Here is a 16,130-nt window from a genome sequence, read left to right as displayed (position 1 = left end):
TCACTTACGTAGTGTCTAGGACTGCTTTGTAGCTACATCAGAGCTGAGACCACATGGTCTGCAACATCTAAAATATTTACTGCCTGGCCCTTTATGGAAAATGTTTGTCAACCGCAGCCTTACCTTCTGCCTCTAGAGCCGTCATTTACACTGAGGTGTGAGTAACTGGTAATAGCCTCAAGGGCTAACTCGCTTTTACCCTCCAGGAGGAATTTTGGGTTGCAGTAAGGAAAAAAATATGAGAAAGCCTAGAAAATTAAATGGGGGGGTGGTTAGAGGAGATGTTTGGGAGCAGAGGATCTCACCTGAACCTGAGGTTGTGCTCTTCCAAGTAAGAGGTTCTCAGCAGGTGGGATCTATGCTGTAAACGGAGCGGGAAATTTTCACCACGGTTACACAGAAGTTTCCCTCTCTTCCCAAGTCTACTCACAAACAAGATGTTTCCTCACCTGCTGCTGCCTCTACTTGCCAATAATGTGGTTGTCATTTTTTATTGACTATCTTTGTGCTTCATAATAAAAGCAGCAACCTTCACACGTCAAAGGTTTGTTAAAAATTCCAGCTGCTGAGGGAATTCTACCTTCCCGTTGCAAAATATAATTCGTTTTTACCAGGCAACTTGGGCAGCACTCTTAGTTGAATAGGACAAAACCCAGCTCAAATTGGGTCAAGCAGAAAGGAAATTTGCTGACTCATGTAAATGGACAGCCCTGAGGGAGTTCTGGCTTCAGACATGGCTGGATGCGGAAACTGAAAGAAGAAACGCGTTCCTGGCTCTAACCTTCAGCTCTGCTTCTTTCTGGCTTGACATCAACCTTGGATAGGCTCTCCGTGAGGCCCAGCAGCTCCGCTTGGCACCTTATCCAGCCGTTCTTTCCCCTGGTTATGGAAACAAAAATTCCAAGACCATTAATGCCTCTTTATTCTGATTGGCTTGGCTTAGGTCACATGCTCACTGCTGACCAATCCCTGCGTCCCGGGCTGTCTATTCCCGTTAGCCAGGCTGGGTCAGATGCCTTTCCCCCAGACCTGTGAGATAAAGATGAGGCAGGGGTTGGTCCCTGAAGGAAAATCGGAGGGAGGTGATTTCTAGAAAAAAGAGGGGATGCCAGATGGTCAAGAAAACTCACAGCAGTGTATATTATTCAGACGTAAGTTGTCGAGTCCTTAAAAGATGCATAAATAATAAATATAGAAGGCTTAAATTAAGCACAGTGGGGCTAGGGTCTTTGATGCAACGTAAAATAAAAAAGGTTGTCCTCAACCTCCGGGACCCTTTGCACCTTCTGCCTTCCTCGGCCCGTCAGAGTGCCTTACCCTTGTACCTGCCTGGTGCTTGCAGAACCTGAAGCGAGTGGCGGAGGTGTGGATGGACGAGTACGCAGAACACATCTACCAGCGCCGGCCCGAGTACCGCCACCTCTCCGCTGGCGACGTGGCCGCCCAGAAGAAGCTTCGTAGCTCCCTTAACTGCAAGAGTTTCAAGTGGTTTATGACCAAGATCGCCTGGGACCTGCCCAAATTCTACCCGCCGGTGGAGCCCCCCGCCGCAGCCTGGGGCGAGGTGAGTTTGGAGGGCAGGGCCAGCCCGATAACTGGGGCCCGGTGCCAAATGCGTGCGCGCGCGGAGCCCTGGTCCAAGGCTCCAGGAAAGAAATGCCGGTAGAGGTATAAAATATAAAACTTTTTCCTTTCTTTCGGTGATCTGTCTTAGCCTTGTTGTGGTGTTTGCTGTTGTTCATTCATTTTCTATTTAATGTTTAGAGACAAATCAAAAGTTTAAATTTTTTTTAATTTTTTAATTTTGTTTTTACCACTGTGCAGCATGGGGACCAAGGTACACTTACATGTATACATTTTTTTTTCCTTCCTTTGCTCTGTTGCAGTGTAAGTATCTAGACATAGTTCTCAGTGCTACACAGCAGGATCTCATTGTAAATCCATTCAAAGAGCAATAGTTTGCATCCGATAACCCCACGCTCCGATCTCTCCCACTCCCTCCCTATCCCCCTGGGCAGCCACAAGTCTATTCTCCAAGTCCATGATTTTCTTTTCTGTGGAAATGTTCATTTGTGCTGGATATTAGATTCCAGTTATAAGTGATATCATATGGTATTTGTCTTTGTCTTTCTGACTTCTCTCAGTATGAGAGTCTCTAGTTCCATCCATGTTGCTGTAAATGGCATTATTTTGTTCTTTTTGATGGCTGAGTAGTATTTCATTGTGTATATATACCACATCTTCCTAATCCAATCATCTGTCGATGGACATTTGGGTTGTTTCCATGTCTTGGCTATTGTGAATAGTACTGCAGTGAACATGCAGGTGCATGTGTCTTTTTCAAGGAAACTTTTGTCTGGATATATGCCAAAGAGTGGGATTGTAGGGTCATGTGGTAGTTCTATGTATAGATTTCTAAGGTATCTCCAAACTTCTCCATAGTGGCTGTACCAGCTTACATTCCCACCAACAGTGCAGGAGGGTTCCTAAAAGTTTAAATTATTAGCATGAATTTTATCATTCATCTTTATATTCAGCAGCATCAGGTACAAAGGTTAAGAGAGCATTTAAATCAGATGCACAGTTGGTGAAATTGGACAGTCTGTTTCAGACCTTGTCCATGCATATGTATTTCTTACCAGAACCGTGGAAACACTGCACAAAACTAACTCAGCTGTTTTTATTTCACATCCTGCCAATAGTCTCTACCTTGGGCTTGCTGATGGGTGTGGAGGAGCTGAAAGAAAAGGAACTTGGGTTGCTCCTTCCTTCCCTTTCCCTCTGTGCTGTCTTCTGCTGCTGAAGTGCTTGGCTCATCCAGGGAAGTAATACAAGAAAGAAGGACCATAATAGGGCCCAGTGGCTTGAACCACCAGCTGAAGCCAATTCCTGCTGCAGTGGGGGGAGCAGCCTCTGGGACAGGCCAGCGCCTGCCCCCCGCACCCCAACATTTAGTCATAACTCTGACAACCTCAGTCTATACTTGCTTTGAGTCTCGCTGAACTCCTGCCCCCGTGGGACCCCAGGCTCTGTGCTTGTGGAGACTTAAGAGACATTCTGTGGGAATTGGTGGAGGGGAACGGCTGATGCTTGCAGAGTCTCTTCCCCCTCTGCTCACTCCTGTGTTCCATTGTCCCATCAGACTTCATCTACATGTCCAAAGATGAAATTATTGAAAAGTTTAAGATGGAGTTCCCGTTGTGGCTCAGCAGTAACAAACCCAACTAGTATCTATGAAGACACGGTTTGATCCCTGGCCTTGCTTAGTGGGTTAAGGACCTGACACCGTTGCTGTGAGCTGCAGTGTAGTTTGCAGACACAGGTCAGATCCCAAATTGCTGTGGCTGTGGTGTAGGCCAGTAGCTGTAGCTACAATTCAACCCCTAGCCTGGGAACTTCCATATGCCATGAGTGTGGCCCTAAAAAGCCAAAAAAAAAAAGTTTAAGATGCCGAACTTTAAACCAAACACAGACTCTAAGGGATGGGCCCTGTGCTGCTCCCCATGTCACACACCCACGAAGCTGGACCAGCTGGAGGAGGCAGGCAGTCGTACCTCAGGGAGGACATTCCAGCACTGGCACCTGGCTCCCGGGTCTCCCGCTCACCTGGAGATGGATATATGGCGGCTCGCAGAGATGGAGTGTGGGCGTTGGGTCTGTAAGAGACAGAAGCCCATTTTAAAGTGAAAACGGGGATATATTGATTCTTGGGTAGCTATGGCTTCAGCCGTGAACACCTGGACCTAGAGGTTCCAATGGCATCAGTCTCTTTTCCTCCTATTGAATGTTGCTTCATTCTGTGTTGGCCTCATGCTGAGAGTAGCAAGAATGCACCCAGAGCTTCAGGCTGCCAAACCCCCAGCCTGGCCAGCCCAGCGGAAAGTCAGCATCTCTTTCCCAGTAAAGCCAGCCAAGGGCTATGATCGAGGCCTTATTCCTGGCTCCTGTACCCATCACTCTGGCCGCTGGAGGGACAGGAAGCAGGGTAGGAAGGATGCCTGGGGTGGGCCAGGAGCCAAGGCCCCATGGAAAGTCAGGGCATTAATACCAGAGGAGGAGAGCGGTGCCTTGGGCGGATAGAAACCCCAGCTGTCACTTGTTCAGATTCACAAGTGAGCTAAAGGGACCATTCCCAACTAAGCTGTCTGCCTAGCCCCACCCAACTCCAACACGAATTTTCTTTTTTTAACATAGTTTTAATTTTTTCTATTATAGTTAATTTACATTGTTCTGTCAATTTCTGCTACACAGCAAATGACAGTCATATATATTTTTTTTTTCTCATATTATCCTCCATCATGTTCCCTCACAAGTGACTAGATATAGTTCCCTGTGCTATACAGCAGGATCTCATTGCTTATCCACTCCATATGCAACAGTTTGCATCTGCTAACCCCAAACTCTAAGTCCATCCCATTCCCTCCCTCTCCCCCTCAGCAACCACAAATCTGTTTTCCAAGTCCATGAGTTTCTTTCCTGTGGAAAGTTTCATTTGTGCCATATATTAGATTCCAGATGTGATATCATATGTTATTTGTCTTTCTCTTTCTGACTTAGTTCACTTAGTTTGAGAGTCTCTAGTTCCATCCATGTTGCTGCAGATGGCATTATTTTGTTCTTTTTTATGGCTGAGTAGTATTCCATCACAACATGAGTTTTCTAAATGAGATGTTGTCTTGATTTCCCTGGTGAAGCTTTTCCTTTCTTTGCCTCCTGATTGGTGTTCACCCTGTGTTAGTTCAGGTCCTGCGAGAGGCAGACACAAAGATGGGATTGGACATGCAAGAGACTTTCTGGGGAAATGCCTGAGAGGAAAACTGAATGGGGAGGCTGGGGAGGCAAGGAGAGCCGTCAGACCCTGATAAGGGTCTGGAGAGGGAGGGAGGGCTGGGCGGCAGGGTCTGCACGCCAGCTCACCTGCCACGGCAGTCCGCAGCTCCCAGGAAGGGGCCCACCTCCCTCAGGCGCTGGCCAGAAGCAGCCCCAGGGAGCATGGCCTCCTCTGGACACAGTGGTGGATGCCCAGCACTGGACAGTCAGACTCCCTGCCACAGGGTGTTGCAGTGGAACCTTTTCGAAGCTTCCACGCCACACCCCTCAGTCAAACCCAGGAGCGCGATATCTATGAAGTAGGAGCTACACGACATGACACCAGCCTCTGGCACAGTGGCCTGCCCTTCGTCACTGCCACTTCTCCCCACCACACCACCTCCATCTCAGTGAGACCAGACCACCGTTCTTCTCTGGATTCTCCAGTTCCCCTGCCCTAAGAGGCCCAAGGCCCAACAGCAAAGCCTATACACCTTTTCTAAGGTGGTTTTCTAGGTGTGGTCTCTAGATCACCTGGAATGAGTGTAAAATTTGATTCCAGGGCCTCTTGAATCAAAACCTCTGGAAGAAGAGCTGGTGAGTCCTCTTTCTAACACCCTCTCATCTCCAGGCCCCGACCCCGGGACTCTGCAAGCTCTGATGGAGCTGTGCTCTCTGGACCAAGTGTTCCTTTATTGAGAGACCCGGGTCTGTCCACCAAGCCAGGCCAAGCTCTCTTGGGAAAATTCTGAGCTCAGCCTATATGATCCTCTGTCTTGATTCCCTTGTCTTACCCCGCAGGGGCCCAGGGGGCACCTCCAGGTGCCTCACCAATCCACTCTTTGCTTCTTTCTCATCCAGATCCGCAATGTGGGTACCGGACTGTGTGCAGACACGAAGCATGGGGCCCTGGGCTCCCCGCTGAGGCTGGAGAGCTGCGTCCGGGGCCGTGGGGAGGCCGCCTGGAACAACATGCAGGTAAGGGCCGCTCCGCAGAACCACAGCTGGGCTCTCTGCTGTCCTGGCCTGCAGTGGTCAGGGCTGGGAGGGAGAAGCCATAGTTCAGTGATGAGTGACAGGGAAGCCTAGAGGATGCCTTACAGGAGCTTCCTGAGCACCCTAGAGAACGGAACCCTACCTGTCAATCTGGACTGTTGATTACAAATGACAGACACCCAGCCCAAACGGCCTTCAGCGGAAAGAGGGACTCATTGGCTCTTATCACTTCAAAGTCTAGGTGATGTCGTCAGGATCTCTCCCGGGTCCCAGCTCTGCTTCCCTCTCTGTTGACTTCATTCTTATCCTGGCCTTCTTCCCATGTGGTGGCAGATGTGACCACCAGCAGCAAAGGCTGCCAGCTCCCTGCCCCAGTGGAAAATCCCTTCTAAGAGTTCTGTGGAAGCCCTGGGGCTCTCACACTTCGAGTTTCCTTAGTCGGTTATGACAAGGGTATGAGACAGTCCCTCTTACAGATCTGGGTCACATGCCTGCTCCCTGGAGCCTGGGGTACTGTCAGCTCCAGCTGAAGGTAGAGAGAGAGCGCTGGTTCCCAAGGGATGTCATCAGAGAGTGAGGAGTGCAAGCCAGCCACACGGGAGCAGTTGCCACTCACAGGAAACTGCATTAGCTCCCTGAGCTCCCTTCCCACAAGCAGTTACCTCGTACAGCATGCACTGAACCTTGGCTCGAGGACATGGGCAAAAGCTTTGTACAGACATTCTAGCAAAGAAGGCATATCAATGGCAAATAAACACATCAAAAAATGCTTAAATTCATTAGTTATTAGAGAAATGGAAATTAAAATTATAACCTCTTTTAAAAAACACTGATCAAGGAGTTCCCCTTGTGGCTCAGCAGTAACGAACCCGTGTAGTATCCATGAGGACGCGGGTTCCATCCCTGGCCCCGCTCAGTGGGTTCAGGATCCAGTGTTGCCATGAGCTGTGGTGTTGGTTGCAGACATGGCTCAGATCTGGCACTGCTGTGGCTGTGGTATAGGCTGGCAGCTATAGCTCTGGTTTGACCTCTAGCCTGGGAACTTCCATATCCCGCAACTGCAGCCCTAAAAAGACAAAAACAAAAACAGTGACAATACCAAGGGTTGACAGGGATGTAGATGAATTGGAAAATTGGAACCACACACTGCTGGTGGAAATGTGACTGCACAACAGCTTTAGCAAACAGTTTGGCAGCATCTTAGAAAGTTATATATTGATCTCTCATGGGATCCAGCCCTCCTACTGGGAGGGAGTTATCCAGGAGAAAAAAAATTATGTATATGTCCATACAATGGCTTGTGCACAGATGTTCACAGCAGCTCTGTTTGTAATAACCAACAAACATATGTCCAAAGACAGGTGAATTGTGTACCATGCAGTGAAATGCTGCTCAGCAATAACCAGGAATGAACTGTTGATAAATGCTCTTACAACATGGATGAATTGTGTTGATTTGAGTGAAAGAAGTCAGACAAAAAAGAGTACATTTATATACCATTCTAGAATGTATATACAATTCTAGAAATTGTGATCTAATCACTACTAATGGGGAGACAGAGGAGTGGTTGCCTAGAGGCCTGGGGAGTGGGGAGGGGCAGGAGGACCCTTCATTACCTTGACGATGATGGTGGTGGTTTCACGGGTGTAAACTATGTCCAGGCATATCAAAGTATACGCTTTATTTATGTGGCGGGGCAGGGAAAAGGAAAGATCGTTTTATTGAGAAAGCTGCCAATCCAGGGCACAAGGTGGACTCATGTCCCAAAGAACCAGCTCCCCACTTGCCAAGCCATACACTTTAAATGTGTGCAATTTAGGAGTTCCCACTGTAGCTCAGTGGAAACACATCTGACTAGGATCCATGAGAACTCGGGTTCAATCCCTGGCCCCACTCGGTGGGTTAAGGATCCTGTATTGCCATGGGCTGTGGTGTAAGTCACAGACACAGCTCAGATCTCAAGTTACTCTGGCTGTGGTGGAGGCTGGCAGCTACAGCTCCGATTCGACCCCTAGCCAGGGAACCTCCATGTGCCACGTGGGCAGCCCTAAAAAAAAGACTAAATAAATAAATAAATGGGTGCAATTTAATAGCATGCCAAGTACTCCTCCATAAAGCTGCTGGGGAAAAAAAGGGTTCCCAATCAAATACCGTATGTGAACCTGGTTTGGATCCTGATTGCGTCAAACGGACCGTGAAAAGAAATGTGTGAGGCAGTCTGAGAACACTTGAACTCTGGACACTTGATGACACTGAGGACTTTGTGGTAACTTTTCATTGTTATTGTGGCACTTAGTGAAGTAATTACACCCGAAATGATATGGTGTCCAGGATTTGCTTCCAAATAATTTGGGGGAGGGGAGGAGGAGGGTTCTAACAAGATTCACCACAGTTGATAATCATTGGAGCTGGGTCACTGGGACAGGTGTGGCCAGTATGTTTTCTTCTGGACCTCTGTGTATAAAAATTTCCATAGTAACAAGAAGAGTCCCCTAACTTTGCTGTCCCCATCATGATGACCCTGTGTGCCCAGGTCTTCACCTTCACCTGGAGGGAAGACATCCGGCCTGGGGACCCCCAGCACACCAAGAAGTTCTGCTTTGACGCCATCTCCCACACCAGCCCCGTCACTCTCTACGACTGCCACAGCATGAAGGGCAACCAGCTGTGGAAGTACCGCAAAGTAAGACAGGATCGGGGGTGCGGGGGGGGAGAGAAGAGTGCGGGGGGGACAGGGAGTCTGCCTGATTAAAAAAAAGGCAGTGAGGTACCTCACTCCTTCTCCCCAGAGCCCTCTCACTCATGCATTTGTTCCACGAACCTACTATGCCCGACTCCCCAGTCATTCAAGACAAGCCGGAAATCCAGCTTTTTATATGAAATCTCTAGACTCTTAAATGTTGCTAACCGAGAGCATCTTAAGAACAAACAAGCAGTAACCACCATGAGAACCAATGAAATTTGACAGGACACGGGCAGTGATGAGGGTCCAGGCTGGGAAGTGGCATACATGCTGCTGCGCACATCCCAGCAGGCACAGCCCAGGCATCTGGCAAGGGAGGCGGGCCGTGTCCCCTGTGTGCTCAGGAGGAGAGCCCAACAGGATCACAGGCCTCCCCGGCCCCCACCCCCACCTGCCCCACGTTGCTGTTACTGCTGCTATTTTTCACCTCCCCAGTGCTGGACAGCCAACAGCCTCCCTGTTTTTCAGGACCAGACCATGTACCACCCCGTCAGCGGCAGCTGCATGGACTGCAGTGAAAGTGACCACAGGATCTTCATGAACACCTGCAACCCCTCCTCTCCCACCCAGCAGTGGCTGTTTGAACACATCAACTCAACAGTCTTGGAAAAATTCAACAGCAGCTGAGCTCTCACGTTCCCGTGGTGGGCCTGGCAGGGTCCTCTCTGGCGCTCACCACAGCCTCCACCTCCCAAGGGGGGCAGAGCTTCTGCAAGCCCCGTCACGTAAAAGGTGCTGGCCACCCAGGTTAGGGCAGAGAGGGCTCTTGCGGCTGGGCCAGCTGTCCGCCTGATCCTGCAGGCCCTGGGTGGCGATGGGATGGACAGCAGACCCCACCAGAGGCTCCACCTGAGCAGAGCCTGCTCCAGCCCTGATGGCACCACGGAAATCCAGGACAGCCTTTTCAGCATGGTCACCACGTTCCCTTGGGACACTTTGCAGGAAGAATGCCAGGGCAGCCCCAAACGAGTCCTCCTCCGGGGCTGCCCAGCCTCAGGTGGCTGGGACGTGTCGGCCCTGTCAGAAGAGAGGCAGTTCTGTCTGCAGGGGGGCAGCTCTTAGCGCTGGCACCCTTCATCTACACCAGAAAGGAAGACGTCTTTCTCGGGGCTGATGGTTTTAGTTTTTGCCTGGCTTGGGGTAACTGTGATTACTGCCCAGCGTCTGTTCTCTGTCACAGCCGCAGGAGATGCAGTCAGAGGCCATATTGGGGCTTCTGGGTGTTCAGTACTGAACACTGACCAACTGCCAGGCCTGGGTTTGGAAAGGGGGCTGCAAGTCATTCCTTTGCTGCCACGGACATACCGATGTCTCCCCTTGCTCCCGGGGTACTTGAAGCTCCCGCGTTAGTGCTCTCCAGGCACAGGGACAGCCCCGCCCACAGGTTTTCAGGGCTGTGTTTGGGCCTGTGGCACAGCCTAGTAGATAAACTCCAGACTAGAAATTCTGGCTGAATCTCCCTCATCAGTGCTTCCATCTCTCTGTCTCTCTCCCTCTCTCCCTCTCCCCCTCTCCCCCACCCCCTCTCTCTCCACCTCAAGAGAGGAACAGAGGTGTGAGGTGCTCATCTCACAAAGTCCAGAGGCCCCCGGGGTGGACATGGACAGGATGCCCAGCTTCTGACTCATCATGGGTCTGGTTCTCGCAGGGAGCTCTAGAATTTTTAAGGAACTCTGTCATTTGACCACAAATTAGAATGCCACATAGGATGCTGGCATTCTAGCATCTGATACGGATTCCTATAGTGCATAAAGGCATCCCCCAGCCTAGAGACAGTCTGTGAAATCCAGGCTTGGTGGTGTTGGAGGAGGGGGGACCCGTGTCCATCAGCTCTTACCAGGGGCTTCAGTGTGACACAGTCCTCAGCCCAGAGGGAGCTCTGCCACCTCCCACCACGGTTACAGCTGCAGTGGAGAACAGGCCCCAGTGTCCCACGAATAGAGGTGCACCCAGCTCCTTGTTGGTCCTTTGTGTTTACCTTTCACTTTGTTAATTATGTGTCAGACTCCCAGAGGACTCCCAAACTAATAGGAAGCGTTTCTGTAACCAGCCTGCCAGCCACTGATTCAGAAATGGAAGTCACAGTCTATGGTGCGTGGCTTCCGCCAGCTATAGCCCAGGAAGTCCTTGAACTCAGTATTCCCATTAGAGCTGAGCCTCTTGATTGGGTCATTTACCAGTGAAATAACTTGAGACATAAATCTGGGAGCGGAGCCGGCAAAACATCACTTCCATTTCTGCCTCGGCACAAGCCCTGCTCTGGCCACCTGTCCACAGGAGAGATGGCCCTGTGCTCGCAAAGCTTGCCTATCCATCCCTAGTATCTTTTCCAAGTGGGAACTCTACCTTCAGAAGTGGCCTCTGTAAGACAGAGTCAGAAGATGAGGCCTCTTCCAGAATTTAGGATAACAAGAGTGTTGCAGCCTGGGAGAGTTGTGTTAGGGTTCATCATCAGAGGGCAATGCAGCATCATTAAAAACTGTGCCTTTTAAAAAGAAAAAATGCAAATGTACAGCCAATCCCTAAACTTGAATCATTTCCTAGTGCCTTGCTAGACAAAATAAAGGGGCGGGGGCGGGGGAGGAAGCACTTTGGGTGGAGTGTGCCGTTCCTGTTGGGTGAGTGCGTGTTCCTTAAAGTCTAATTTCAAGCAGGAGACCTTGGGCCTAAAGCAGGATCTGAGACAGTAGTGCCCCCCAAGAGGCAGAGGCCAGAAGTTACTCCATTTAATTTAGTGCGTGTAACGCCCCAAATTAAAGGACAACTGGATGGCTCATTTAATCCAGGGCCAACAAGGGCCTGAGCAGCCCCTGGGAGAGGGCCCTGTTTGACATCCCAGCCCCCAGGTGGAATGTGGAGCACTGGCTATGTTTCCAGATTGTCCCACTCCAGGCAGGGGACCGCGTTCTCCAAGAGACCGGGATGCGTGTGGGAAGCAGGAGCGGCAGCAGGCCGTCCTCAGCAGCCCTCCTTTCCTCCTCGGGTTATCCTGGGTCTGCTTTTGCACCCCCACCAAGGAATGGGCGGGTCCTTGAGCACTCTGGCATCTGTAACTGCTGAGCCCACATCCGCAGGTGCAGAGACACCACGTAGCCTGTCATCAGGGAAGGACCAGAGAAGCTCATTCCTTCACTGACCAGCTGAGGGCACATCCTCACCACGCATTGCTTTGTCTTCATTTTGGAAAACCACCTGTCTCCAGGAACCTGTGGAGGTGCGTCAGTCACGTAACAGGTGACCCTGTGGCCCCCTTTCCCTCCAAAGCCCTTCTCCTGAGCATGAGGTCACCAGACAGGGTGTGGCCAGGAAGTATGATCCCTGTGTGGCTCACCCACAGCCTTTCCAAAGGGGAACCCCGCCAACACTTCAGAATGCAAAGAGCATCTTTGCCGTAAGTACACTTGTTAAGTGTGCAGGCCCGAATGTGAAAAGCTATTCCACCCGGTGCCTCCAGTTGGGGCCTTCACCTTTTAAAAGAATCCAGGAACCACCCACTCCCCAGTTGTGGGAGAAATAGCTCAGAGGCAGAAGGGAGCACATCCGTGGAAGCGATCTGATGGGGAATGCGAGCTTAGAACTGGGGGAGAAAGAGCATTCTTGTCGGAGATGTAACATTCGGATTCCCCAAGTCCACCTTGTGTTCGCTTTTCTGACCTCCTGCCTGTTGAGTTTCTTTTCCTCCTTAAGGAAGAGGTGATATCCTCGAAGACGGTTCCATGTTTCTTTCTGCGCATCTCCATTTTTCTAGACTCTGATGAAAGTTTCAAAAGGATGGCCAAGCACTTTACAGTACTGAGGACTCTGGACTCCTTGCTTCAAGGACCCCTCGTTTGTACAGATTGGGCAATCTTTTATAATGCTTAGAAGACAGCGCATTTTTAATTAAGTTTTCTGAAGATGTCTAAGTGTGAGAGGGGGGCGCAGAGTGAGTTCTGTTCTGGAATTCATTTCTGCTTTCAGTTGATGCTTTTTTTGTGTGAAAATCCAAGTGATGCTTTAGTTCAAACTTGATCTGGAGCCAAGGCCTGCGGTCATCTCTCGGGTGGGAGTGGGACCTACATTCCAAGCGATAAGCTCCTCTTAACATCCGCTCCCAAAATGGCTTTGATTCCACCGTTCCAGCCAACAGGGTCGGGTTCTTGGTCTGTTATGGGCTTAAAGGTACATCTCAAAGGGATTCCAGGCAGGGAATGTTTAAGACGTCAAATCTGGGGTTCCTCACAGGAAGCTGGAGTCGGCCAGCCTCTCATCTCCTGCCTGAAAAAGTGAGCCTTTGTGAAGACCTGACTCCCCATGTACAACTATGATTATGACTGTCGTTGAGTAAATCTCCAGACTTTTCTCTAACGTGGTCTCTGGCTAATTCCTTGTCCTGCGCCGTTCTCCATGCCATCACTCCCTGGGGGTTCGTCGGGCACCTCCTCTTCACCCGGCATCCTTTGCTGGGTTCTGAATAAATTCCCGACAGCCGCCATTCCTGAGAGGAGGGCAGACCTAAAACCACTAACCACGATGATTTCAGATGTGAACAGTGCTATGAAGGATATAAAACAAGTTATTTTAGAGACTGGGGTGGAGACTGACATGAGGTAGGATAGCCAGGGATGCCTCTGTGTGAGAGGCATGGTGTGAGGGGGGAGTATGAGCCAAGAGGCAGGGTGGGGGAGGAGTGTTCTGAGCAAAGAGAACAGCCAGTGCCAAGGCCCTGAGGCAGGAAGGGGTTCCTGGGTTGGAGGCGCAAAAGGAGGTGAGCTCACAGACTTAGTGGGGTAGCCCACAAAGGACCTTACAGACATGGAGGCTTTCATCGGCAATATGAAACTAGCTTAGCTCCTTTCTGTTTTTGCTTTTTAGGGCCACACCCCACAGCATATGGAGGTTCCCAGGCTAGGGATCAAATTGGAGTTGTAGCTGCCGGCCTACACCACAGCCCTAGCAACACAGGATCCAAGCCTCATTTACAACCTATACCACAGCCATGGCAACACCGGATTCAAGCCACATCTGTGACATATGCTGCAGCTTGTGGAGACGCTGGATTCTTAGCCCACTGAGCAAGGGCAGGGATCAAACCCACATCCTCATGGATACTAGTCAGATTTGTTTCTTCTGTGCCTCAATGGGAACTCTGAGCTTAGCTCTTTTTTTTTTTTTTTTCCTTTTTTTTTTTTTTTTTTTGTCTTTTTGCCATTTCTTGGGCCGCTTCCGCGGCATATGGAGGTTCCCAGGCTAGGGGTCTAATCGGAGCTGTAGCTACCAGCCTATGCCAGAGCCACAGCAACTCAGGATCCGAGCCACGTCTGCAACCTACACCACAGCTCACGGCAATGCCAGATCGTTAACCCACTGAGCAAGGGCAGGGATCGAACCTGCAACCTCATGGTTCCTAGTCGGATTCGTTAACCACTGCGCCACAACGGGAACTCCTTAGCTGATTTCTCATGCTCACCCGTGAGCTGCAAGTGCCTGCTTAACCAAAGCATCGTGATGCTTTTGAATATTAATTAGATTATATAACACCATGCAGTGGAAAGAACACTGACTGTCCTGGCTTTGCAACAAATTCAGTGAGATCTTATGCAAATCCTCCCCCCATCTAGGTCTCAGCGTTGCACAGTGAAATAAGTTTTTCAAGGATGCTTCCAACTCCACTTGTCCTATGGTCAATCTCCGTGTGGAGCTGCAGGTGACCAAGAACGCAAGCTATCCGCCGGTGCTGTCGCTCAGGGCCCACCAGAGGGTGCTGTGGACCGTGGCTTGAAGAAGGCGGATTACCAGAATGAGGGATCACCGCGCTGAGGCAGGTTTGAATTATGGAACAAGAGAGTAGATAATTCATTTTGCAACTAAGGTTTTTTTTTTTGAAAAATCTCTTATCTATCCATGAGTTCTAAAAATTTGAATGGTTTCTTTAAAGAGATTTTACTAAGGGAGTTCCCATCATGGCTCAGTGGTTAACAAACCTGACTAGTATCCATGAGGACTCGGGTTCAATCCCTGCCCTCGCTCAGTGGGCTAAGGATCCAGCATTGCTTTGATCTGTGGTGTAGGTTGCAGATATGGCTCAGATCCCATGTTGCTTTGGCTGTGGCGTAGGCCAGTGGCTACAGCTCCAATTCAACCCCTAGCCTGGGAATCTCCATATGCGGTGGGCGTGGGCCTCAAAAGACAGGGGGAAAAAAATATTTTACTAGGAGAAAAAGGGGGGAGAGGAGAACATTCCAGGTGTAGGGCGGCATGGGCAAAGCCCCTGGGAAAGCTTGCAGGTGGAAAGGTCAGCAAGGCTGGAGCAGAGCAGGAGAGAAGGAAAGGGCAGGCTGAAGCCAGACCCCACAGGGCCTCTGGTCTTGATTTTAAGGATTTTAAACTGGGCAGAGTGAGAGTGTCAGTTGTGCCCTTCACTGACATCTGGAGCCAGGAATGACCTGCTCAAGGTGCTGGGTACCTACGAGGCACCCAGGGCCTGCAGAGGGAGAAACAAATCCAGGACAGCCAGCCCTTGGGTGCCTCCTCCAAGTCACTGACCAGGGAAAAGGGTTCTTCTTCCCTGGAGTAGGTGGGGAGACAGGGAGGAAGATCATGTTTCCTGTCCATTTTAGCTCCTCGTCCTCCTAAGGCTGCAAGCAAGAGGAAGGCCCACGGTAAACAAAGCCCTTGTCCAGACACAGTGGGAGCTCCACGGTGGGGTGGGCACACTTACTAGGAAACAGATGCAGAGAATCTGGCAATTTGCTCAAAGGTTTGCATTCTCCTTTTCTTGCTGTTTGGCTGGGGTTGGGGATTTGGGGCTCCTGGCACTTAGTAAGGGCTCAATAAGTGTTTGATGAATGGGGAGTTCCCTGTGTGGCTCAGCGGTTAACGAACCCAACTAGGATCCATGAGGATTCGGAGTCAATCCCTGACCTTGATCAGTGGGTTAAGGATCTGGCACTGCTGTGAGATGTGGCGTAGGTTGCAGATGCAGCTTGGGTCCTGAGTTGCTGTGGTTGTGGCATAGCTCTGATTCAACCCCTAGCCTGGGAACTTCCATATGCCACAGGTACAGCCCTAAAAAGCAGGAAAAGAAAGAAAGAGGAAGGAAGGAAGGAAGGAAGGAAGGAAGGAAGGAAGGAAGGAAGTATTTGATGAATGGACACATGGATGAATAATGTACTTTCAGAGTACACTCCAAGCCTTTTTTTCCTCTACTCACAGGCTGCAGACCCTATAGTGAGCTCTCCTACATCCATTATATGCTATGTGCCCTTGAGAAAGTCCCTTCCGCGCCCTAGGCCTCAGATTCTCCTTACAGCAATGAGAAGACAACAAATTAGATAGTTGCCTGGAACCTTACACTTCTACAGATCGTGCATCAAGTAGTCTCCAATGGCCTGAGTCTTGTTAACGATTTATTTTCCAAGCTCAGCTGGGGGATGGGAGTGGGACCCCCCCCTCCCCTGGTGTGACTAGTGGTGTCCCCCACCCTCAGGCTTCTGGGCTTTTGGTGAAATGGGTCCAGGACTCAGCATCCAAAGCATCCTTCCTGCAGCTGCTCCCAGCTCTGCCAGCGTCTGCCCTCAGGCAGCTGGCTCCTCTTTTGTTC

General features: G+C 50.3%; 1 protein-coding gene across 23 annotated transcripts in view; it reads left to right on the top strand.

Annotated features, from left to right (window-relative positions):
* GALNT10 (polypeptide N-acetylgalactosaminyltransferase 10) overlaps window positions 1-12,895 on the top strand; it is a 308,233-nt gene extending 295,338 nt beyond the window's left edge. For all 23 annotated transcript variants that reach the window (XM_085001906.1, XM_085001894.1, XM_085001909.1 and 20 more), the window contains 4 exons: window positions 1,343-1,564; window positions 5,671-5,787; window positions 8,339-8,488; window positions 9,017-12,895. In XM_085001906.1, coding sequence (XP_084858032.1) covers window positions 1,343-1,564; window positions 5,671-5,787; window positions 8,339-8,488; window positions 9,017-9,175 — 648 coding nt within the window. In that variant the 3' untranslated portion in view covers window positions 9,176-12,895. The remainder of the gene's footprint in view (window positions 1-1,342; window positions 1,565-5,670; window positions 5,788-8,338; window positions 8,489-9,016) is intronic.
* The last annotated feature ends 3,235 nt before the right edge of the window (window positions 12,896-16,130 follow it).

This window comes from Sus scrofa, chromosome 16 (genome assembly GCF_054392235.1).
Source record: "Sus scrofa isolate SSC_HxYL_T2T_F1_AM1 chromosome 16, Sscrofa_HxYL_maternal_Yorkshire_Landrace_v2.0, whole genome shotgun sequence".
Lineage (NCBI taxonomy): Eukaryota > Metazoa > Chordata > Mammalia > Artiodactyla > Suidae > Sus > Sus scrofa.
Note: the sequence above shows the minus strand (reverse complement) of the source record. Positions and strands in the feature narration are given on the sequence as shown.